This window comes from Cucurbita maxima, unplaced genomic scaffold, assembly GCF_002738345.1.
Source record: "Cucurbita maxima cultivar Rimu unplaced genomic scaffold, Cmax_1.0 Cma_Scf00010, whole genome shotgun sequence".
Lineage (NCBI taxonomy): Eukaryota > Viridiplantae > Streptophyta > Magnoliopsida > Cucurbitales > Cucurbitaceae > Cucurbita > Cucurbita maxima.
The window spans coordinates 1124906-1148613 of record NW_019272026.1 but is presented as its reverse complement, the minus strand read 5'-3'; the positions used below and the strand labels follow the sequence as shown (position 1 = coordinate 1148613).

The 23708-nt window shown below is 33.8% G+C and overlaps 2 protein-coding genes across 2 annotated transcripts; one reads left to right on the top strand and one right to left on the bottom strand.

The window, feature by feature from the left end:
- Window positions 1–1021: 1021 nt before the first annotated feature.
- On the bottom strand, window positions 1022–8537 carry LOC111485468 (BTB/POZ and MATH domain-containing protein 4-like). Its single transcript, XM_023132366.1, has 4 exons — window positions 7901–8537; window positions 3700–4042; window positions 3277–3556; window positions 1022–1509 (listed from the first exon to the last, which is right to left on the bottom strand). Exons 1-4 carry the CDS (start codon window positions 8314–8316, stop codon window positions 1319–1321), a joined length of 1230 nt encoding a protein of 409 aa, XP_022988134.1. The 5' UTR covers window positions 8317–8537; the 3' UTR covers window positions 1022–1318.
- A 3649-nt stretch (window positions 8538–12186) lies between these two features.
- On the top strand, window positions 12187–22625 carry LOC111485401 (molybdopterin biosynthesis protein CNX1). The gene is made up of 13 exons (XM_023132272.1): window positions 12187–12415; window positions 12783–12909; window positions 14987–15102; window positions 17381–17482; window positions 17570–17653; window positions 17883–18110; window positions 18195–18385; window positions 18487–18591; window positions 18750–19058; window positions 20853–21010; window positions 21082–21188; window positions 21302–21358; window positions 22176–22625. Exons 1-13 carry the CDS (start codon window positions 12227–12229, stop codon window positions 22392–22394), a joined length of 1992 nt encoding a protein of 663 aa, XP_022988040.1. The 5' UTR covers window positions 12187–12226; the 3' UTR covers window positions 22395–22625.
- Window positions 22626–23708: the final 1083 nt, after the last annotated feature.

The following is a 23708-nucleotide window of genomic DNA, read 5'->3' as shown; positions in this document are numbered from 1 at the left end:
ATTTAATTATATCCGAGTGTATCAATTAGTCATACCTAATAAAATAATTAGTTTTAAAGTTAAGTAGGCCCGAAACCTATTAGATTTGAGGTTGAAAATGAATCAACGTTGATATTTTTTAAGAAATTATTTGTGCCCCTCCAACCAAACCAAGGATTTATGTATGTTTCATGTATTAAAAAGGATGGTTTAAGGGGCACGTGTCCTTTAAAACATTGTTTTGCACATTAAAGAAGAAGAATGTGATATCTCACATTGGTTGGGGAGGAGAACGATACTGTGGGAAAGCCATAAGGGAAAGCCCAAAAACCTTAAGGGGAAGCCCGAAAGAAAAAGCTCAAAGATGACAGTATCTAGATGAGCACCAGTTCCACTTTGTAACTCTGAAAGACTAGAATGAAGAATTGAAATAGATGATAAAGGAGACAGACAAAAATGAAGGGGTTAGAGACAGACCGCTCAATAAATGAAATGCTTCTGAGACATGCTTCGAGAGGGTTAGCCCCGGCTATCAAGATGGGATAAAAACACCTGTTTACTATTCCAAATGGGAAGATCTCGGGATTGCTTTTTGTTGTATGATTTGATACTTCCCTCAAACAAGGAAGGAGGGCTCGTCGGTCAAAAGCAAAGTAGGCTACCAATACCTTACCTAAAGAGGACAATATCTACTAACAGTGGATCTTGGTCATTGCAAAAAAAGAGAACGAGGAGACAAGAAAGAGTGAAAAATGCAATCTAATAATAAAATAAAATAAAAGAATACATTTTCGACTTACGAAGTCAAGTAAGTATTTCTTTCATTCAACATTCGATACATCAACATAAACATTATTTTATACAACCCGATAAATACTAGAATATAATTTTTGCAATACAGCCGATCTAGTCAACAAAATTACATTTCGATGGTCAACTAATGATTCAACTTTTTAAAACCATATTTTTTAAAATAACAAATATTCAAAAGTATATTCCAAAAGAGAAAATAAAAAAGATGCCATAGAAAAGCTAATAAAAATAATCATAAAAACAAAGACCTTATATAACCTGTGCCTTCTTTTGCTCTTCACCATCAGGATTTCAATCAAAGCTTCCTCAAGCAAATGAGTACACAACTAAAATGGCAAGAAAATCCATGGTGCAAACATGACCATAACATCAAACTAGAAAATGAACATCTAATTTGGCTGTGCTATCGAATCGTTCTTCGCAAGCATATTGAAACGAATCTATTCTCGTTCGATCGTTTGTTTTTTTTACATGTTACATCAAAACCATAATTTGCATTTACACAAGGAATAGTAATGGTTTCGAGTTATTGGGTTCTCTGTCTAACCCTTCTTCCGTTTGAATCGCCACCGTCGGAAAGTTGAGCCCACACGCTCCGGGATTTCGATCCGTTGCCAGAAACCTCCCCACATTGTTGAGCAAGTGTCTTCAGGATCTCCGATTGAAGAGAAGGGTTGTTTTCCTTCAAAAGCTCAAAACCTTTTGATTGCATCACAGCTGCACAAGAATGGTTCAATTTACAAAACCATATGAAAGAACGCAAAGAAACAGCAGAATCTATGATGAATGCTCTTAGAAATGAGTTTGGGTCAACTTTGAAAGGGTAAGAAGTACCTTTAGCTAACTAGTAATCTTTTAAATTCTAATTACACTAAAAAAGGAGAAGTTTTTGATTGGTTCTTTCAAAAGTGCATTTACTCGAAGTACTTTTTCAAAAGTCATCCCAAAACTCACCTTGAGACGAAACATGAGGGTCTTGAGGATAGGAAGGAAATGAGTTATCGTCAACAGACGATGATAAAGGTGATTGGTTCTTTGAAAAGTGCTTTTACTCGAAGTACCTTTCAAAAGTCGTACCAAAACTCACCTTGGCACAAAACATGAGGGTCTCGAGGATAGGAAGGAAATGAGTTATCGTCAACAGACGATGATAAAGGTGATTGGTTTTTTGAAAAGTGCTCTTACTCGAAGTACTTTTCAAAAGTCATCCCAAAACTCACCTTGAGACGAAACATGAGGGTCTCGAGGATAGGAAGAAAATGAGTTATCGTCAGCAGACGATGATAAAGGTGATTGGTTCTTTGAAAAGTGCTTTTACTCGAAGTACTTTTTCAAAATTCATCCCAAAACTCACCTCGACACAAAACATGATGGTCTCGAGGATAGGAAGGAAATGAGTTATCGTCAACAGACGACGATAAAGGTATCCTGATGTAGTCCTTATCAACAAGATCACTGATAGGAAAGTAACAGAAATGGAATATGTTTTAAAAAAGAATTTGTTAAGCCAAAATTTTGAGATAAACTAGACATTTTGAAGCAACAAGTTGCAGAAAAATGCCCAAACTGGATACTCTCAAACTGAAACTACAGTGTTTTATACAAGATCAAGGAAGAGAGTCAACAGTTTATGTTGTTTCAATGTGAGTGAAGTAACAAACGTTGAAATACAATCAAGATCCTCCTAAATGTCAAATGGGTGTTCCATAACTCATTAAAGAGCAATCCACAACAATTCACAAGAGCCCAGAAAAATGAAAGAACATTGCAAATCCCTTGGAGAATCAATATGAAGCAATACTATGGGAGATATGACCGGAGAGAAATCCTAGAATTTTGTATCATAAAGAAAAACAGGGAGAATGTGTCGACCCAAGCGACCAAGATATTAATAGCTTCTCCTAAAGGTCAGAAGTTAAGAAGTTCAAATCCTTGCTCCTGTCCTTGTTTGAACTAAAATAAATAGTAATAAAAGAGGGCATAGTAAAAAATGTTACGTTAAATTATGGTTAAATTACAAATTTAGTCCGTGAACTTGGCAGTTTGTGTCTATTTTATCTTTGAACTTTCTGCATTACAAATTTAGTTGTTGAACTTTCCTCGGTTCTACTAAACATACTAAACATAAAAATGAAAGTTTAATGTTTTATTACGCATAAAAATTTAATTTATATCTAATAGATCAATAATTTTTAAAAAATGTTAAACTCGTCATGGATCTATTAAACCTTATTTAAAGTTTGTCTAATAAATAGACACAAATATTAAAGTTTCGGGACTAAATTTATAATTTAACCTTAAATTCCGGTGCAATTACACCTCCTTTGTAATTAACTCTAACTGGGGTGGCTCTTTTGTAATCCCGAGGGGCTTTATACTTGCATATATCAATGAGTAATAGTTACGGTCTTGAGAAAAATGAAGTATTTCTGGGGTCTCAACATTTTATCATGATCATACTGACTAAATTGAAAAACAAAGTACCTCCGAGGTTCATCGCAGCAAATCTCAGGCAAACTGCTTTCAATTCAGTGGCATGGTGCTCCTCTGCGAAACTTAGTAATTGTGCAACGGACCGTATGCAAAGGCTTTTACAAAGATGAGATTCACACATGAGTCTCAATCTCTCCAAACCATACTTATCCGCTGCCGCTAGCAACTTCGCCATAAAGTTGTCACCCACACAAGATTCAGAAGATGAACTTGACGCTGATACAACCACATCCTCTGCGATGGAATCAGTGTACACAAAGTGTAGCAAAGCCTGAAGAAAATTAAAGCAACTTCAGAATAAAACCTCTAAACATGATGCAGTGATTAATGGCAAAAAACCAATGCAGAAGCAAAGAAACCAGAACCTATAATAAGAGAAAAACAAGTAAAAAGACGAACTAATCATATTTATACCTTGAAAACGTTAGGTTCTAGATCTTTAACAATGATCTCCTCACTTCCCTCAATCATGTTCAAAAAATCAGACCGAAATATGGGTGATCTAGCAGCCAATATCAACCTGTGCGCTTGAAATTTTTCCCCATCAACATTAAAAGTGACATCTGAACCTTCTAAATTTTCAAGCAGTGCACCAAAATGAGCTCCAATATTAGACTCGGGAACAGAAATTGTCTGTGAATGTGGATGTTCTATAGACGAAACCACAACTCCAACAGTACAATTTATTTGCAAGCAATCATCCTTGAGGTAGTCAGAGTTTTCAAGGGTAGATCGTCTAAGAAAACGCTTGTATCCCCTACATTCACAAATCAAAGAAAGGTCAAAGACTAGTGACAGAAGGGAAGAATAATGAATACTCAGGAAGGGCTCTCGTCTTAAAACCCACAATGAAGTTCTTATAATGACAGGACAAACTTTTCATTGAAGTATGAAAAGTCCCAAAAAATAAAGAGGGGAAATAAACCATCGACAAACTCAATGTCAAATAAGCTAGGCAATTATTCTAGCTGGCATAATACACAAACATCTATGACGAAAAAAATTAATGATATCCCCACAATTCAAGAACATGCTCAGCTCTACAAAGACACTTCGATTCCTTTGCAATCAAAATTTTCAGCAGACCACTTCAACTATATTCATCCATTCTGTCCGAGAAAGAGAGACCGTATTCATCCATAAAATTTGAGCTTTACTTTTGTAGACGACGACTTCTCATAGAAACTTCTCTGACCTCTTGTTGGTTCTCTCACAAAAGACCCACTACATATCAAAGCTTCTCTATTGGTATTCTCTTCTAAATTATTCTCCGATAATCCGTTATAGGACATTTGTATGAACGAGGAGATATTTATAACTCCCTCAGTTTGTTTTTCTTGCTTCTTTTCCTCTCATCAGGAGTATTTATGTTCGAACACTTGTTTCTTTTGATTAAATAAATGAAAAGTTTTGTTTCTGTTTTTTTCCTTAAAAAAAAACAAGAAAAAAAAGAAACAAGTAGATGAGAATGCTAAAGAGTTCACCCCTCCAAACATAGAGATAACCTTCTATTTGGAACATTTACAAAGGACTTCCCAACGATTGGATTCCAAGAGTTGCCGGATTTAAGCTAACTCTGAAAGTACTTGAGTGGCCAAACTCCATTCTCATAACGAAACTTCATCTGTTTTGGCTTGGACGACAACATGGTCTTTTTTGATACTAAGACGGCTGACTTAACAAGACCAATGTTTTTTCCAGATGCTCAAAATATTGGTCAGAATTTTACACAGATAATCCATCTTAACCTCCTTTTTCTGAACAAAAAACTAATACATTATCAGCATGTTGATGGTTGGATGATTAAGATGGAGCTTATTTCTACCTAAGGTACAAGAACACCTTCCTAAAATTGTCTATCAAGCAGTCTGCTCACCACATCAACTACCAAGACAAAAACGAAGAAATTCAGGGAGTCTTTGCTCAATACTCTATGTATCCAATTAGACCTTATTTTTCCTCAAAATGGCAAAATGTGAAGTCCTAATCTATAACATCATAGGCTCTTTTAAGATCTATTTTGATGATATCGCCCCCTCTTCTTTAACCATCATCTCATCCTACTTCATCCTTAATGAGGATAAAGATAAATCAAGGTGTTCCCTCAAAATATAACACACCAATCATTTCCTAACTCAAAAAAACAGACCTTCTCAAAAAAATTCTTGCATTTAGCTATCACATAGCACAAGCAAGAAGCAGCAACTATTGATCTATAACTAAAAAACCAAACATTTGTAGCAAGGCCACAATAATGAATAGAGTGGCCCTTTGGCCTTCACAATGTTTCATCTTCACTAATAGACACCCAAAGCCACTTTGTTTACTAAGAAAAGTTCCAATTCTAACATTTCTAGCGCCATAGCCTCCTAACCAAGGTAGGGAATTCCTCTCTTTGAGCAAAACCCATTAGAAATAAAGTCTCGATTGATTTTTCCAAGCTATTTAACAAGAATTTTGAGGGTTATTGACTATCATTCCCTTCAATATTTTATTTTAGTATGGATAAACTGGGTGTTCGGACCAAAGTATAGGTACCATCAACAGTCTGCTATGACATTTATTTGTCCCTATGATATTTGATGTCAAGAAACTTAAGTCTTGAGACATATTAAATACCTTAATTGGGCGGAAATCTTGGTCTACAACTTGCCTCTTTGACACTTGGCCAATCCCTGGGGTTAACAGTTCACTTTTTTAAAAAAAAATGAGACAATTTAGTTGATATTTAAAATTAACAAAAGGGATGTAGTATCCATGTTTACAAAAACAAAAACAAAAACATTCCCAATTTATAGCAGTCCACTAAATTTGAATGAGCTGATAATGAGCCAACCCAAGAAAACACCACTAGAGGCAAGTGGGAGACAGAGAGAAGACAGCAACTCTTACTAATGATAACCAAAAGAAACCCAAACATTTCTTGCACAAACATTAAAGAAATAGAAAATTGGCTTTCCAATAGCCATATTATGAAGCCAATGCTAATTTGAACAAATTGCACTAAACACCAGTACTTCTAAAATTTTCACAAATCAAACTATAGGAAAGGCATGAAATATATATATTGTTTTGTTCCGTTGGAACAACATTATTATTGATTCAAACAGAAGGGTCAAGTTGACTTGAGAGTCGTAAAACATCTTAAAAATGTGACAACTTAGTAAGAATTTAGATTAATAACCATGGGAGAACTAAATCAAAATAACACTGGACAGAGATACTAACATGATTGGTATAGTACACACTCGGCAGGAGGTTCAAGTCCTCCTTCTATTGGTTTCTAATATAGTATATGCTTGGTTAGGTGAAGTAAATTGAAATTCAGAGCTAAAATATTTGTATTGTATTCAAAATGGATAATATTTAGATGAGTAAATTGAAGTACTCATCTTCTATTCTGATACAATAAAAGTTCAAACCGATAGTTTTCAAAATGGATAATACAGTATTTAATGATCAATATAGAAGATAAATATCTGTTAAAGTAATGTTAGTGTCAAACAATAAAATGGCTAAAAGAAATATTGATGACAATGTTGATAGTATCATCATCAGTCCCCCGTTAGACTTGGCCCTGATAACTTAAATTGAGCTAACTTAAATTGAGCAAACTTAAAGCATGCATAATGTCTGCTGTTTTAGGTCATCATAGCATATCAGTATGCACGCCAAAAATATTTGTTTGATCTTGCACTGTGATGTATATTTCATTTCAAAGTGATCAATTAATCTACTGACAAGTTGTATTTCATAAATCACTTCATTGTGAAGCACCTGATTGGCTCATTCAATCATAGGTACCCCCATATTACATTGAGTGGACACCGGAGTTAGATCCGACTTGGCTCAAGCAAACTCTACCATTACACAAAACAATGCAAGCAGCATTTCTACAAGAGTGGAGCCTCAATGATTGGTCTTTTTATATTGCACGGGGAAGGAGACCATATAACTCGCACCATTTATTTGTGCAGCTAAACTTGCATGTTACAATCCGAGAGAAATTCTTAGTCCTTCATTCTTCCTCTACTTATCACAGCCATTTTACAGAGACTTGTTGAGGTGATATTATTGTTCTTTTAAAATGAAGAAGAAAAAAAAAACAAAAAGTAAAATCCTAGTGCCATCGGAGTAGACAGTAACAAAAAAAATGTTGATTGTTGGTCATCACTGTCAATTTCCCACTGACGCTGAGCTTAATCAGATAGATTAGAAAAAATTTGAGCATTCTCCTTCACTGATTGAAAATTTGTACAAGGGCAAACAAGTGGTTATCAATTTTAAGGGATCGAACACAAGGATTCCAATCTTGATACCATGTTCAATCCTCAGTCAACCTAGAAGCTTAAGTAAATTTAAATCCAGAACTTTTTGGTATGAAAAATTATTTATCAATACTAAAACAATCACCAAACGTTTTACATAGAACCTGAAACCTGATGATCTTGCATGATTATGGATACAAAAACAAAATCAAGAACCTGCAGACGCACGATCAAAAGACTACCACAGGTCATACATGCACTGATCGAAACATTCCACATCTACAAACAGCAACCTATTCACGAATCGATCACCTAGTCGATAGAATCACAGTAAACAAGAAACATACCACATACTGCCGCGATACTTGAGAGTATAGGGACCACTCTCGAGTGAGCGCTCAAAATGGCTATGAACCTTATGCTTCCCTTTACCACTCTGATCAACAAGCGTGAGTTCAAACAACGCTCTCACATCGGTACCGTCGCTAGCCAGTGCAATAAATATGGAGACATAGGTGGAATTATCCTCAACATTCTTCCCGTCCGGATAGAAGTAGACGGCCCATTGAAACCCTCCGACGGTAAATTCATCGCTAGCAATGTGCTTGCCTGGTCCCATTCCCTTGGCCAAAGAGTAGCCCTGGATCACGAACTTATGCGAGCCATTGACAGTATGAGTCACCGACCTCGAGCTCGTCGGCGAGGCGGAGGGGCTCTTCTCCGGCGCGGTGTCAATGGGGGTATTGGAATTGGTGTCGGCCATCTGAATTCAGTACGAAACTGTGATTAACAAATTCATGGAAGTGGGGGGAGGATTTGGGGATTGGGATTGGGATTGGAAAATTTCTGCAAATAGATGGAATCTAACGAAGAAAAATTGAAGGAATTTGAAGAAAACGGCTCAGGGTTGCGTACTTTTTGTTGATTGGTTTTGAAAAATGTATCCAAATTTTGCACGGATTTTTTCCCTTCTAAGCACGCCAACTTGCTCAGTCACCGCTATAGCTACAATTTTTTTTTTTTTTTTTTTTTTTTTTTTTTTTTAATAATCACGCCTCAGTAATAAATATATATTTCTTTTGAGTTGCATTTAATTTTTAATTTTTAATTTTTAATTTTTAATTTTTAATTTTTAATCAAGGTATATTAGTAAAAATATCCTTTTATTTTACCTTCTACTTCAAAAATAATTTGAGTTGCATTTAATATTTATTTTTTATAATCAAGGGTATATTAGTAAAAATATCATTTAATTTTTATTTTTTAATTTTTAATTTTTAATCAAGGGTATATTGTAAAAATATCCTTTCAAACATTTTACTTCAAAAAAAAAAAATTAAGTTGCATTTAATATGTAATTTTTAATTTTAATCGAGAGTATATTAATAAAAATATCCTTTTATTTTACTTTAAAAATAATTTGAGTTGCATTTAATTTTTAATCAAAGTATATCAGTAAAAAGATCCTTTCATTTTACCTTTTACCTCAAATATTTTTTTAGTGGCATTTAATTTTTAATTTTTAATCAAGGGTATATTAGTAAAAAGATTCTTTCATTTTACCTTTTACCTCAAATATTTTTTAGTGGCATTTAATTTTTAATTTTTAATCAAGGGTATATTAGTAAAAATATCCTTTCATTTGTCATTTTACATTATTTGAGTTGTATTTACTATTTAATTTTTAATTTTTAATTTTTAATTTTTAATCAAGGGTATATTAGTAAAAATATCCTTTCATTTTACATTTTCCTTCAAAAATAATTTTTTATTTTTTATTTTTAATCTAAGGGTATATTAGTAAAAATATCCTTTCATTTTACATTTTACTTCAAAAATAAAGTTTGAGTACTTAAAATTTCAAAATAAATTCATAAATTCTGAAAATCATTAATATTTTATTTTTAAAATACTTTTAAAAAAAATTAAAAGTATATTAGTAAAATTAAGAACATATTAAAATATTTTTAACTTTTTTTAAAAAACGAAACTGAATTAATGAAACTTTTCAAAGTTAATGAAATAAAAAACTAATTATTTTCTTAACATTTTTTTAACTTTATTTTTTTAGTTTAAATAGTTTAAAGTATTATTAATGTTTAAGAGTATTTTTATTATTTTAAAATTTGTATATACTAAATTTTTATTATTAAGTATTTAATATTTTTATTAATTTATGGATTAAATTTTAAAAATAAAATTCATATCAATTAAAATGTCTTCGCGAAAATAATTTAATTACTTAAAAGTATATATCTTCAAGGTTAAAGTATTTCAATCCTATCCTATGAACGGTTGAACTAAAAATTTTAATTTATCTAACAAATTAATTTAGACGGAATTTTTTTTTTTTTTTTGGATGAATGGACGATAATCATTCGGACAATGTGATATGAACCAAGAGACATCAATCATATAATATGCTTCAATGAAGATGAGAAGAAAATATTGTTGAAATTATCAAAAGATATTTTAATTCATGTCACCGTGAAGAAGAATGAAGTTTCATGTTTTGAATTTAGGGTGGATTACAATTTAGAGAAATTTAGAGTTTCATTAATGTATTTTAAGACTTTTAATTTACTTTAGGTTACAATTTACATAATGATTAATTAAGGTCATTAAACATGAATGTTACAACTCTTGGAATGCCTTTAGTGGTTTCATTTTGAGGCGTCATGTATGTTGTTTTTGCAAGAGACTTGGAAAAGGTAGTAAAAGAAGCATTTGTGCTCTTCTTTAGCCAATGGTTAAGTTTCTTTGCAATTCTATATAGTTTAGGTTGCATGTAGAATCATTCAAGCTCGATGTGATCAATCTTGCTTGTGGAGTGATTCGAATCTCAATCAAGCGTTCTTGTCTTGAGATATTTGATCAACAAGAATCATTCAAGCTAGACATGATCGATCTTGTTTGTGGAGTGATTCGAATCTCAAACAATGTTCTTGTCTTGAGATATTCGATCAACAAGGTAATCTGAATCTTACTCCCCTTGTAGTGGTTCCTTATCTTATCACAATGCCTCGATACAAGCTAAGTCTTGTAGATTCAAATCCTCGTTTACATTCTTGATATTTGAATAAAAATTTGTCGTTTTGACGTACTAAAAAAAATCATGTTTAGTAGCTTTCGATCTACGTTCCCTCAAAGCTAGGGATCACGTAAGTAGTGTGGGTCCTTTGTCTTTCAGCTATGTTATGATATAAAAGATGGCTCGGAAGCTTCCTCTCTTCCAACAAGCAAGACGTTTTTTTTTTATTTCATGCGAGTTTAAATTACGGTAGCTCTAGATGAAAGGAGAATAGGAAAAATCAACATACACATTTGAACTAATAATTAGCGTTTTTGTTCGATGAACATGTTGATAAATATATTGTAATCTTGTTTGCAATATCTTTTACGAATCAAACAATTAATTACCATCATAAGTATAACATGGCGATATTTGACATATACATATTTCTGTAAGGCTAGATTAATAAAAATATCTTTAAACTTTGTATTTTGTTTAATAATATCCTTAAACTTTAAGAAAATTAAAAAAAAAAAAAAAAAAAAAAAACCCTTACCATTAGTTTGGGATGGAAACCGCTAAAATTCTATTTAAAAAAATATCCTTAAACTCTCAAAATAGTTTTAAAAATATCGAGAATATTTAAAAAATATTATTGAGTTATCAAAATTTTGTTTTTTTTAAATGTAAATTAGCTTTATTTTAACATTTTATGGATATTTTTTAAAATATAATATAATTGGTATGTTTATGCAATTATTAAAATTTATTACCAACTAAACTTAAAATAATTTAAGTATAGTTAAAATTATTTTAATAATATAATTTAATAAAAATTAAATAGTCAATAATCTAAAATTATCTAACATTAAACTATTGAAAATATTTTATATAATCTAAAATTAAACTATGCATTAAAATAGTTGATTTTCAGCTATTTTTATTTAAATTTTTTATAATATTATTAAAATTTTAAACTAATAATTTAAGGATATTTTTGAAAGAAATAGTGTTAGGAATCACCCTCTACCGTGGTATGATATTGTACACTTTGAGCATAAGCTCTCGACTTCCCAAAAGGAGTTATACGAATGTAGTTGTCAGTTTTTTCCTACCAATAGTTATATATTGTGAGACGTTGTTGCTACTGTCTTGCTTGCATATATAACATCTCTTTCAAAATCTCTCTTTCGAAAATCTCTCTTTGCCCTCGTTTTCTTGATCCTTATTCTTAAACTGAGGCCAGAGGCTCGAGCATACGTCGCTTGGCTATAGGTGACGTAAGAACGAATTGACTTAGCTCACTTGTCGTTGGAAAGTGAGTACCGCACAATCGCAAGTCTACTATCATCAAGAGTGCGATTGTGACAAGTGGTATCCTAGGATCTTCTACTAAATTAACTAAAGGTCGTCAATAGGACATAATTTTACTTTCTTTAAATCAAAAAAGTTAAAATTTACCTAAAATTTACTGTATTATACGAGCAAACGGGGTAATTTTGATGGGGTAATTTCTCGACAACCATGGCCACTCTTGGATATGCTGAAGAGTCGAGTCAGCCCTGCCTCAATTTCGTCACCCTCTCTCCCTCCAATCCTATAAAATGATTTCTTCTCTCTTTCTCTCAGACACCTGTTTATCTGATTCAACACTCTTCCAATGGCGGATTTCTCTTGTTGTGTCAAGTCCACCGCCATGATTTCCCCTGATGAAGCTCTCAGAATTGTGCTGGAAGTCGCTCAACGCCTCCCGCCCGTTGGCGTCTCTCTTCACGATGCTTTTGGTAAGGTCTTGGCTCAAGACATTCGCGCTCCTGACCCTTTGCCTCCATATCCAGCTTCCATTAAGGTAGTTCCACTATCGAGTGAGCTCAATTTTTGTTCATCTGGACTTGAGTTTTTATGTTAGGTTCAGGATCGGTCGTTTTCTTAGTTGACCTGAAGAAAATTTGATTGCTACTTGTGGAGCCGATGGACTTGTTTGTGGTTTTTACTTGTTCTTTGGTTTTTGATTGGAGAAATGAAATGATGTCGGATTGCTTGGTTGAAGTGGAAGAGAACGTTCTTGCTTCCAGTGGAGATGATAGATTATGTTTCAGTGGATTTTCTTTTTGCTTTGTTTTCTGATTGGAAGACATTATGTTGTTTTAATGTATGCTTTGCGAAATTCTTTTGAAGTGTGATGGCTTCATGGCACTTTGGAATCTTTCTTGTAGGATGGTTATGCAGTGGTTGCTTCAGATGGGCCTGGGGATTATCCGGTGATCACAGAATCTAGAGCTGGAAATGATGGAGTTGGTGTGACAGTTACTCCGGGAACCGTTGCCTATGTAACCACTGGAGGTGCTTTTCTGATCAATTTTGAATCATAAACAAGTTTCCATTTTGTAGTTAGCATGTGCTTAAAGAGGATTTAGTGCTGAGAACATTAATTTTGTCGTTAGACTACATTACATATGTGCTCAAGTGATTAAGTAGTGTAGTTAATCAGCATTTCTTGCTGAAAATTTCGAAAGGAGTTCTTGTTGATGTACTGATAGTATCCTTTTTTGAGAAGAGAAACAATTTCATTGAGAGATGAAATAGGTGGGGTTAAAACTCTTGACACCTTAGGCGATTACGAGAAAAATCTCCCATTTTAAATCAAAGACGAGAGGCTAGTCTGAGAAATGATGTTTACATTTACACCAATGCATAGCATGAAAAAGAACATAATCCAAAAAAATAGTAAAAGGTTGAGAAGGTATCCCTGAAAATTCAAGCATTCTGTTCATCCCAAAGATACTAGAGGAAAACCCTAATGACAGCCAACTATACAACCTTCTTGGCACCTTGAAAGGAATGTCCCACAAAAATAGTGGCCAACTGAAATTGTCTACAACTGAAAAGTAATTACTCACCTTTAATTGTCTACAACTGAAAAGTCTTTTTGTAATCCTTTGGAAGGTCACGTGTATTTCTTTTCTTCAGTGATTTTTTTTTCTTATGAAAGACACTTTTAATCCACGATAATGATTATAAATGTGACGGAATAACAAACAAAATGGACTATTACCAATTCTATGAATGGTCAAACAAAGTTTGATCTTTTGGCCTTGATTTGAACAATGAGGCAAGGATATTTTTTTTCCTGATAAAGAAAGGAATATATTTTGCTGAAAATATCATACAAAAGGGGAGACGAGATATCTCCGCAAAGCCAAAGGCTACAATAAAATAGACCCCAAATTGGCAACAATATGAACAAGATCATAATTACAAAAAGATTTAGAGAGGAACGCCAAATGGAGGCAAAGAGTTTAGTGGATACCATAATTTGTTGAGGCCGCACTCGTTCTCTTTGAAGACCATTTGGTTTCTCTCATACCATAGCTTCCGTAGAGACGCCATAATGGTGTACCACAAAATTCTAGCCTTGGTCTTATAGGGAGTTCCAAAAATCATCTAGAAAATGACCTCATCATCTCTATTAGGGAATGCCAATTAAAACCAAACAACATCAAAATCTATGCCCAAATTGATCTAGACAAAAGCAAGAAAAGAAAAGGTGCTGTTGGTTTTCCCCATTCAGTCGACACATAACATGCCAGCTTGGGGGATAGGGAGCAGTTCTGGAACAATGAGGTAAGGGTTTGATCCGAAGTATTCAAGGACATCATGACGAGACTTAGAGTGAAGAGCAAATTTGGTAAGGCTGTAGCCCCACAAAGCCTGATTTTCTTATGTGGATAGCAGCTTAACAGCCTAAATACCTCTCACGAAGTGTAGAGAAGAAATTCACAGCTTTTATAGTCTCCCAAAATCTGCCCCGTGGGTTTCAAAAATGATGGGAACCCTAACCATCTCTTATCCACTGCATTGTTGCCTTGCAAAGGTGGAATTTTATCTGCGAACCATTTGAGTTTGTGGTACCCTTTAAGGTGGAAGATGGCCTTTCTAAATGTTTGTCCGGCTGTTGGTTTAAGGATAAAACCAGGTTTCTTTTGTTGAATGTGGTTTGGGCCCTCCAGCTTCTATGGAAAGAAAGAAACTCTAGAATATCTTTACATTAGTATGAATCTTTTGTTAATTTTTGTGACTGTGTATGGTGTATAACCTTAAATTTGAGTGTCCTTCACAAATCTTTTGTAATGCTCCTATCATTCTTATCAATCTAGGTTGAAGGCCTTTGGTTTAACTTCTTTTTTGGTGTAGGACCATCTTATCTTTATGGCCTTCAGGTTGTTTTTTGAGACTTGGAGTAATGAAACCAAATCTATAGTTGTGTATTATTTTTTTCAATTTAAATCCAGATCGTTCATATAAAAAGTTAAAAAAGAGAACGGTTATTGTGCTATTCAACTGTTTTCTTCTCTTTTCTTACTGTCTTGATTTTTTCCATTCTGAAATATCGATTCATTCTTCTTGTTACATTTTTAAGGACCAATACCTGATGGTGCTGATGCGGTAGTTCAAGTTGAGGACACAGAAAAAATTGACTCCAAGCATGTTAAAATAATGGTGAAAGCCAGGAAGGGTGCTGATATCCGCCCAGTGGTATTAATTCATTACTTTCTTTTTAAAGAAAATAAAAACTTTATGTCCTTCAAAGGTTCTATTGCAATGACAATTATTTATGAGGAAATGAACAATTTTCTTGAGAGAATTTCAACACAAATAATTCAAACGGACAAGAATTATACCAAAGTGTTAAGCACAAAGAGGAACAAAGAAAAATTGTAATAATGAATGCAATTTTTTTAGATGTGAAAGAACTACCATTAACAACTAAAGAATTCATTAGAATGGAAGTCATGTTGTGGTGGTCTTTTTGGCAATAGGCTAGAGGAGTTGAGGTCTTCTTGGTCACCCTTTCTTCACCTTCTTGTAAAATAGCTCCTCTTCAGTCTTCAGTAGATACTGATTGGTAAGCTTTTTCAAAGCTCCCTCGGTTATCTTTCCATATTATTTTTCACTTTCAACTTTTTATTGAAAAGCAGTGCTTCGTTTTCAACATTCTATTGATAATTGCATAAACTTTCAACACCAGACTTATTATGAAAAGGAAATGAGTTTCTCTTCCATCTCAGTTAAAGGGTGGAAATATCCTCCATTATCATTTTCAGTGGAGGCTAAATCTTTTAGTATGGCTTTTGATGGAGATAAATTGGAGGAAAAGCTTGTATAGAGAAAAGGAACTGTTTTTTCTCTGTTTTATGTGGTTTTTTAGTTCTAACTCGGAGGTTGTTTGAGGAGTATACAGCTAGAGCAAAGGGGTACCGAATTCATTAGACAATTCCAGATTGACGACCATCATTTATGGATGAAGTCTTTAACTTGCGTGGATATGTCCTTGAAATTATGTAAATTAAAACCTCAACTTTTTCATTGGTATCACCATTTTACTCCATTGAAGCCTGTATGCAGTTTTCTCCTAAGAAGAGGTAGGGAGAAGGAAAGAAATTGAGGAGGGAGACCTAGTTATGTATCATCTACTTGAAGAAAGGTTCTTTGATGGGGACCTATCAAAAACTAAAGGAAAATAAGATTGACCTTTGCGAAATATTGAAGGAGATTGGATTGAATGCTTGTTTAATTGACTTGCCTCATCTACGTATATCTAACACATACAAAGTACCTCTTTTTGACAAAAAATTTTCTTTCCAGCGGAATTCCAGATTTCCACCTAAACTTCGGCAGTAAGGTTAAGAATCTGGTTAATAGCTATGGATCCAACTCAACTATTGATTGAATTGTAAATTTATTAACCCAAATAATCTTCAGTTAGTTGATGGATCCAAACTCTTGGGATATATGCCCTACGGTATTTGGTTTAGGTTAGTTTGATTTATTTTGAACTCTCTCTCTCTTTTTTTTTTTTTTCTTTTTTTCTTTTTTTTTTATTTAGTTGAGAAAAGAAATGTGAAACTACTTTAGGATATATTCATATATTTTCGTACATTGAATAAAAAATAAAGTTCAATGTCATCTTTTATGTGATGAAAGATTAAACTTCAAGTATTTGAGGCAATTATTGTTTGAGAATTACTGGAGAGTAAAATAATCTCAATAAGTGGAATGAAATTAAAAAAATTAATGCACGTGTAATTTTATTATCCTAATGCAAACAAACTATTTTTATCTCTAAACTTGGGTTAGTTTGGTTCACCCAACCCAACCCAAATGATTGTAGGGCTAAAGTTACCAACATGGACTGCATTGTTATTCTTGGTAATCAAAATAAATGTTCGCTTAATGCAAGGCTGCTCACCCAATTCAAGTTGGAAATTATTTGCAAGCATTTCTTAAGAAGAAAAATATAAAAGTACTTCAACCCGATTCTACACCTTTTTTTCACCTATAATGGTTATCATGTGACTGGATCTTTAGGAGGCCAGTGAACAGATGTCAGCAAACTTCTAAACACAGTTGGGTTCATGTAGTCAACATTTTTTTTTTTTTTGGCTATGGTATATTGGTTGTTGAACATTGAAGAATTATGTTTGATTTAAGTCAACATGTCATTTGGCCATATTTTTGGATATGAATTTCTGTTCTGGTTAAAATCTTATATAGTTGAGAACTGTGTTCCATAAGGACTCAAAGTTGAAGCTTTGGTGCAATTTATTCAGTATGGGAGATTTGTTTTGTTTTTTCCCCCATTTTTCCACTTTTGATTAGGCATGAGGCTTTACTGTAGCAAATATCTTTACTAAAAAGTGATTTTTTTTATTCATGTCCTGTGGACATTGTTTATGTATTGCTAGACCTGGTTATTAGACTTGTGTTTCTTCTATCACCTGTACTTGAAAAGCTCATGATACTGCTTTCCCAGGGTTGCGATATCGAGAAGGATGCTCTTGTTTTAAAAACTGGTGATAAAATAGGTGCTTCAGAAATTGGCCTGCTTGCTACTATGGGTGTCATGACAGTGAAGGTATTATAGTTCCAGATATATTTTGTTTTTAGTCATATGTTCTCTCATCCATCTCCTTTATGACTTAATTTTAATGTTGTATAATAGGTATATCCTACGCCTGTAGTTGCCGTTCTTTCTACAGGGGATGAGCTTGTAGAGCCCCAGACTGGATGTCTGGGTCGTGGGCAGGTATTATGGAACATTGCTTCCCTTTGACCTCCTGTATATTTAGCAATTATGTATGTCTAAGCCTTCATACTAGCCTTGTTATTTTTTCAAGAGAGAAGTTTTACCTGATAAAAAAATTCTTTAATGTGCATAGTGAGGTATTTAGTCATATATTCTTTCTACTCATTAATATGTAAATTTATGTTATTTTGTTGTACAAAATTTTTGTTTGACAAAATAAGTTGTGTAGATTAGGGATTCAAACCGTGCTATGTTACTTGCTGCTGCTGTTCAACACCAATGCAAAGTTATCGACCTTGGTATTGCTAGAGATGATGAAAGTGAGCTTGAGAAGATCTTGGAAAATGCCTTTTCTGCTGGAGCTAACATCCTTCTAACTTCGGGCGGTGTTTCAATGGGAGATAGGGATTATGTCAAGCCATTACTTTCGAAGAAAGGGATTGTATATTTTAATGCGGTATGTAGATGGTTGTTGAAATGCTTTCACTCAGTTGTCCCATTCTTTGTAGTTTTGGTCATGGAATTGAAAATGTTTTTTCAGGTCTTCATGAGGCCTGGGAAACCTGTGACTTTTGCAGAGATAAAACCAGATAAAACAAAAACGAAGGATTTGAATCAGATTCTTGCATTTGGGTTGCCTGGAAATCCTGTGAGCTCTTTAGTTTGTTTCCAACTATTTGTAGTCCCCGCCATCCGCCAGCTTGGTGGTTGGGAAAACCCTCATCTTCTAAGGTACCTGAAAAATCCAACTGTTCTCCTTTTTTTTAATCATCCCCCTTCCTATTTCTTTAATATGTTATACTTGATTACCTGTTTTTGGCTATAAAATGCAGAGTGCGAGTACGTCTTTCAGAGCCACTAAAGTCAGATCCTTTTCGACCACTGTTTCATTGTGCAATTGTCAAGTGGAAAGATAATGATGGGTCTGGAAACCCTGGGTAAGTTGGGGTAGATCTGATTCATTGGCCTTCACTCAGTAGGATCCCTTGTCTCGTAAGATAACACGAGCTTGCAACTTATCACTCTCTGTTGCATCTCAACTTTCTCGAATATCCTTTATATGTTATTCATTTGAAATAACTGTTGTTTGGATCAGCTTCTCTGCTGAGAGTACTGGTCAACAGGTGAGCAGCAGACTTTTGAATTTGAAATCTGCCAATGCTTTGTTGGAATTGCCACCAACAGGAAATATTATAGCTGCTGGAAATTCTGTATCAGCTATTGTTATTTCTGATATAAGCTGTATTGCTGGTTGTGCCAACTCCTTATCATCTGATTCAACCGTTTCTCCAAAAATTAATAAACCCAAAGAAATTAGCACCAGTCAGGCTCAAGATATCGGGTCTAAAGTAGCTATTCTTACGGTGAGTGATACTGTTGCATCCGGGGCTGGTCCTGATCGAAGGTATGCATTTAACAATCATTTTCCCTCCTTGTTGTGTATGTTTTTTGTTCTAGAGATTTATATTGGTTTGTTTGCTAGTAGGATTAGGGGTTTCTTGAGTTCTTTTTTGGTTGCACCTTGGATGGTAGAGATGGTGATGTCGAGCAAGACGGTCGAGATTGTCTTGTTCTTAAAAGTCTTGTAGCTCATTTCAATCCAAAGAGCCTACCAGAAAGCATGCCTCTAAACTAAGTCACATAGACACAGACGTGACTGATGTCAATTTCTAAAATCTAAGACTCGGGCACGTTGGGGATACGTCATTTTTTAGGATATATATAAGTTCAATATAAAAATCTAAACATGTTCCAATAAAAGGCCTCAGCGTTGGTGGCAAACAAGGTTAGCAGTGGTGGCTGCTGCTATTTCCTTTCTCTTCCTCGTGAATTGCATATAGAAGGGAGGGTAGTTATTTATCATCTATTGTTATTATTTAGCTTTTAATGTCTTTTTCATGTTTTTTTTGTTAAGAAATTATACTTTGGCATGTTGGATATGTGTCCGACACTTGTCCTTGTCCGACATGTGTCTAACATGAATACTCTGCTTAAAATAGAGTGTCCATGCTTAATAGCCTCAAAGGAACCTAGATTTATTAAGGAGCACCAACTAAAAATAACCTATATTTCCTATGTAGAAGGCCCATGAAATCAACAATATTATCTTAGTTCTTCTATCAACGAAGTCTTTTTTAAGATAGAAGAGCGACTGATCAATATTTGTGTTCCTCGATCAATTCTCTATATCATCGATCTGCAATGATGTTAAGGTCTTCTGATAATAGGTATCATGTAATTCTTTGACATAGGAAGTTGGTGAGAATGTGTGGTTTTTCTTAGGAAATCCAATATCTTATGATATGCATCTGGATACACCTCTTTGAATGTTTGTTTCTTAGAGGCCACTATATTGATGCTAAATAAAAATGAGCGAAGCTGGTATTGTATTTTTCCCTGTTGAAGAGGAAAGTGGAAAATATTGAATGCTTTGCAACAAGTTTTATGAAATAATTTGGGATTTCAAGTCTTGGACAAACAGATTACCATATTCTTATACTTGAAACTTTTACCTCTTGTTTCATTAGATTTTATCAAATAGAGAGCAACCCTTGAAATAATAAATGTTTTGCACAATAAATCTGGTAAAGCACGAAGGATCTTTCTAATATCCTTGCATACTAAGAGAAATATCGAGAATATTATTAGGATATCTTCCACAGTGGATTGTGGGTGTGAGAGAGCGCAAAAGGGCACACACACTTCTACAGCGTCCTCCACATTGCTGTCTGCTACCCTTCACTTTCTTTGCGGACCGAAAGATCGAACTGCAAAGGTCTTCCCACCACGCGAAGTTCAAACCCTACCAGAGAGATAGAAGTTAATCGAAAACTGGTCTCAAATCTCTTTACAATCTAAGGTGAAAGTGGGAAAAAGACGATGAAACCTTTTTTTCTTTCTTTGTCAGGCGACTTGTTAGGAGTAGGGCCTTTCTTACTCCGTTAAAACTAGTGCTTCAGAAATACATTGACTCCATCCCAGCATAAAAACCCAAAACTGGGCCGTGATACCCTAGATATCAACATGCACACACCTCGGTGATACTATCATATAGAAATTTCTCTGGTCTGTCAAGAAATACTACTATTATTATTATATGAAAAGTTAACATAATGTATGAGTGAAGCTCACTTGACTCCCCTTGTGTTTTTCACCATTGTCATGAAGGCTTGACAAAAGGTTTCTTTGTTTTCTATAGTGGACCAAGGGCTGTTTCTATTGTCCAAGCCTCATCAGAAAAACTCGGAGGGGTCAGTATTGTTGCAACAGCTATTGTCTCTGACGATGTCAGCAAAATTCAAGATGTTCTTGTGAAATGGTGTGACATTGACAAAGTGGATCTTATTCTCACACTCGGTAATATTTCGCGAAATGTTTTTATCCAGTTCCCTTTATTTCTCTTTTTGTTAAATTTAATCTCCGTCTAGGTGGAACTGGATTTTCCCCAAGAGACGTGACGCCTGAAGCAACCAAACCATTATTGCATAAAGAAACCCCTGGTCTACTATATGTTATGATGCAAGAGAGCCTTAAGGTCAATATTCGGAAGTCTGCTGCATATTGTTCTTTAATTGTTCTGCTATCATAGTTCTATGCTGCACAGTAATTTTGATTGCTCTTAAGCTAATCGTGAACGTTTCGTGATAGGTAACGCCATTTGCTGTGCTCTCACGTTCTGCAGCTGGGATTAGAGGATCGACCCTGGTAATGCCAACAGTTTTCTTTTCATATTTTTGTTTAGCTCTTTTTAGGAGGAAATAGCCTTGAGGAGATGCTGAAACTTTTCATTGAACCAGCATTAAGTAGTGTAGAAAGTATAGAATCATATTTACATAAAAGAGAAGAAAGATAAGACCAATATAAGTAGAGAAAATCCTTAAAATCTTATTTTTCGAATATCTTTATTTTTTTCTGTAACGGCCCAAACCCACTGCTAGCAAATATTGTCATCGTTGGATGTACTAGGAAAATGTTACCATACCCTTATAAAAAATATTTTGTTCCCCTCTCCCACCGATGTGGGATCTAACAATAGATCAATTAATTTTTAAAATTTTTAAAATTTCCATGGATCATTTAGAAGGGTAGGACATACTAGGCACTAAATTAAAAGTTTAGGGACATTAAACACGTTTGAAGATTCATGCACCAAATAGACACAAACCTCAAAGTTTAGCGGTAAACTTGTAATTTACCTAACCAACCGTAATTTGAGACCTCGTTGTTCTTTTTATTTCACCTAGTGATTATCTCGGTCAGTCTAGTTCCTATAGAATCTATCACTGAAATACCCTACTGGGGGATAGGGCTAAGCGGAACGAAAAGGGTTTTCCATGAGATGAGAAATTCAAACTATTAGCCCCACACGAGGTTTGTGAATAAGTGATTGTTTGATAACGAACAAAGAATGCTTGTCTTTCTGCTAAACAGGATGTATTGAACTCATAATTCATTAGATACTTTTTATGAATGTCAACTATCATAAGTAAATTACTCCTCGTTGTTTAATCGAGTACTCTAGATCATCAACATGCCCGGAAATCCAAACGCTGCAGCGGAGTGCATGGAGGCGTTACTGCCAAGCCTTAAACATGCATTGAAGCAAATAAAAGGGGACAAGAGAGAGAAACATCCTCGTCATGTTCCTCATGCTGAAGCAACACCAACCAACATTTGGGAGCAGAGTTATAAGGTGGCTTCTGAAGGTGTAAGTGAAACTGGGTGCTCTTGTTCTCATTAAAAAATGCAATGTTCTGCTATGTTAATCACTGAAACTTGCAAGTTTTTGTCCAATAATCTATCGTATATTTTCAACCGTTCATCATGAAGATGGCCCTTTAGAATGTCTCTGTAGATTCATCTCAACCTTCAGATGTTTGGATGCTTATTTAAGAGTCTTTTGTTTCAACTAGTGTCATTACAAAAGTTTAATATGTGATTTAGAGTGTTTAATAAGTTATTAGATTGTTAAGCATGTGTTTATTTAGTTCCTAAATTTTTGAATTTTGTTTTAAAAATTCATATATGTACTAGGCCTAGAATGGTAAGTGTCGAGTCCTATTAGACATAAAATTTAATTTTATGTCTAATAGATAAGTTAATTCTATATATATATATATATACACGTGCGCAATATTAAAAGTTTAAGAACATAAAATTCAAAATTCATAGATTTATTACACTTTAAAGTTCACAAAAACTTCCAAGTTTAATGTTCAAATTTATAATTTAGTATTTTTTAGTTCAACAATAGGTGGGGTGAGAGGATTCGGACATCTGACTTCTTAGTTAATGATATGTGTCTTTGTTATGTATTATTATCAGCCTTATATTAATATTATTTAAGTTGTCTTGTCTTTGTAAAAGCTATAATAATTTAATTTTAAAAAAGTCGCATATCTTTTGGAGTCGGTGAAGTCTATTCACGAAACTAGACGAAACTTTAACGTTATTATATTACATTGCATTATTTAATAAAGTTTGATACTTTGTCAATATCTAAACCATGGTGAAAAGAATTCTCAATTTTGAACTTCGTCTAAAAATACTCATAAATTTTTGTTAAATTTTTTTTTCTTCAGAATACCATTATTGTCAATTTAAACTTTAAAAATAGTATTAACACCCAACTTTTATATATATATATATATATATAAGGATTAAAAAATGTTCTTATCATCTATAATATGGACAGAAACCGTCCGACATTTCATAGATCATCTCCAAACGTTTTAATATTATTTTTTATCGGCTATAAGAGTACTTTTTAAAAAAGTTTAAGAGTATTTTGGAAACACTTTTGCAAGTTAAAGTGTATTTTTAAAATTCGGTTGAAAGTTAAAGGATATTTTCGAAATAAATATTAACGGTTTCCATCCATGCTAATAGTAATTATATATATATATACACTTTTGTAGAAGCTAAAAGAGTAATTTTAGACAAAAATATAAACGTTGATAGATATCTTTATTAATTTAATCTAAAATCGTTCTTTAAAAGTAAAATATATATATATATATATATATATATATATATATATATATATATATATATA

Excerpts from the sequence above, each read along its gene's own strand:
- LOC111485468 (XM_023132366.1), bottom strand. The coding sequence starts at position 8,316 with ATGGCCGACACCAATTCCAATACCCCCATTGACACCGCGCCGGAGAAG. Across the intron at positions 3,557-3,699 it reads TAGAACCTAACGTTTTCAAG|GCTTTGCTACACTTTGTGTA; the intron begins GTATAAATATGA and ends AATTTTCTTCAG. Across the intron at positions 1,510-3,276 it reads TGCTGCGATGAACCTCGGAG|CTGTGATGCAATCAAAAGGT; the intron begins GTACTTTGTTTT and ends ATTCTTGTGCAG.
- LOC111485401 (XM_023132272.1), top strand. The coding sequence starts at position 12,227 with ATGGCGGATTTCTCTTGTTGTGTCAAGTCCACCGCCATGATTTCCCCT. Across the intron at positions 17,654-17,882 it reads GATGTCTGGGTCGTGGGCAG|ATTAGGGATTCAAACCGTGC; the intron begins GTATTATGGAAC and ends TAAGTTGTGTAG. Across the intron at positions 21,359-22,175 it reads GGATTAGAGGATCGACCCTG|ATCATCAACATGCCCGGAAA; the intron begins GTAATGCCAACA and ends CGAGTACTCTAG.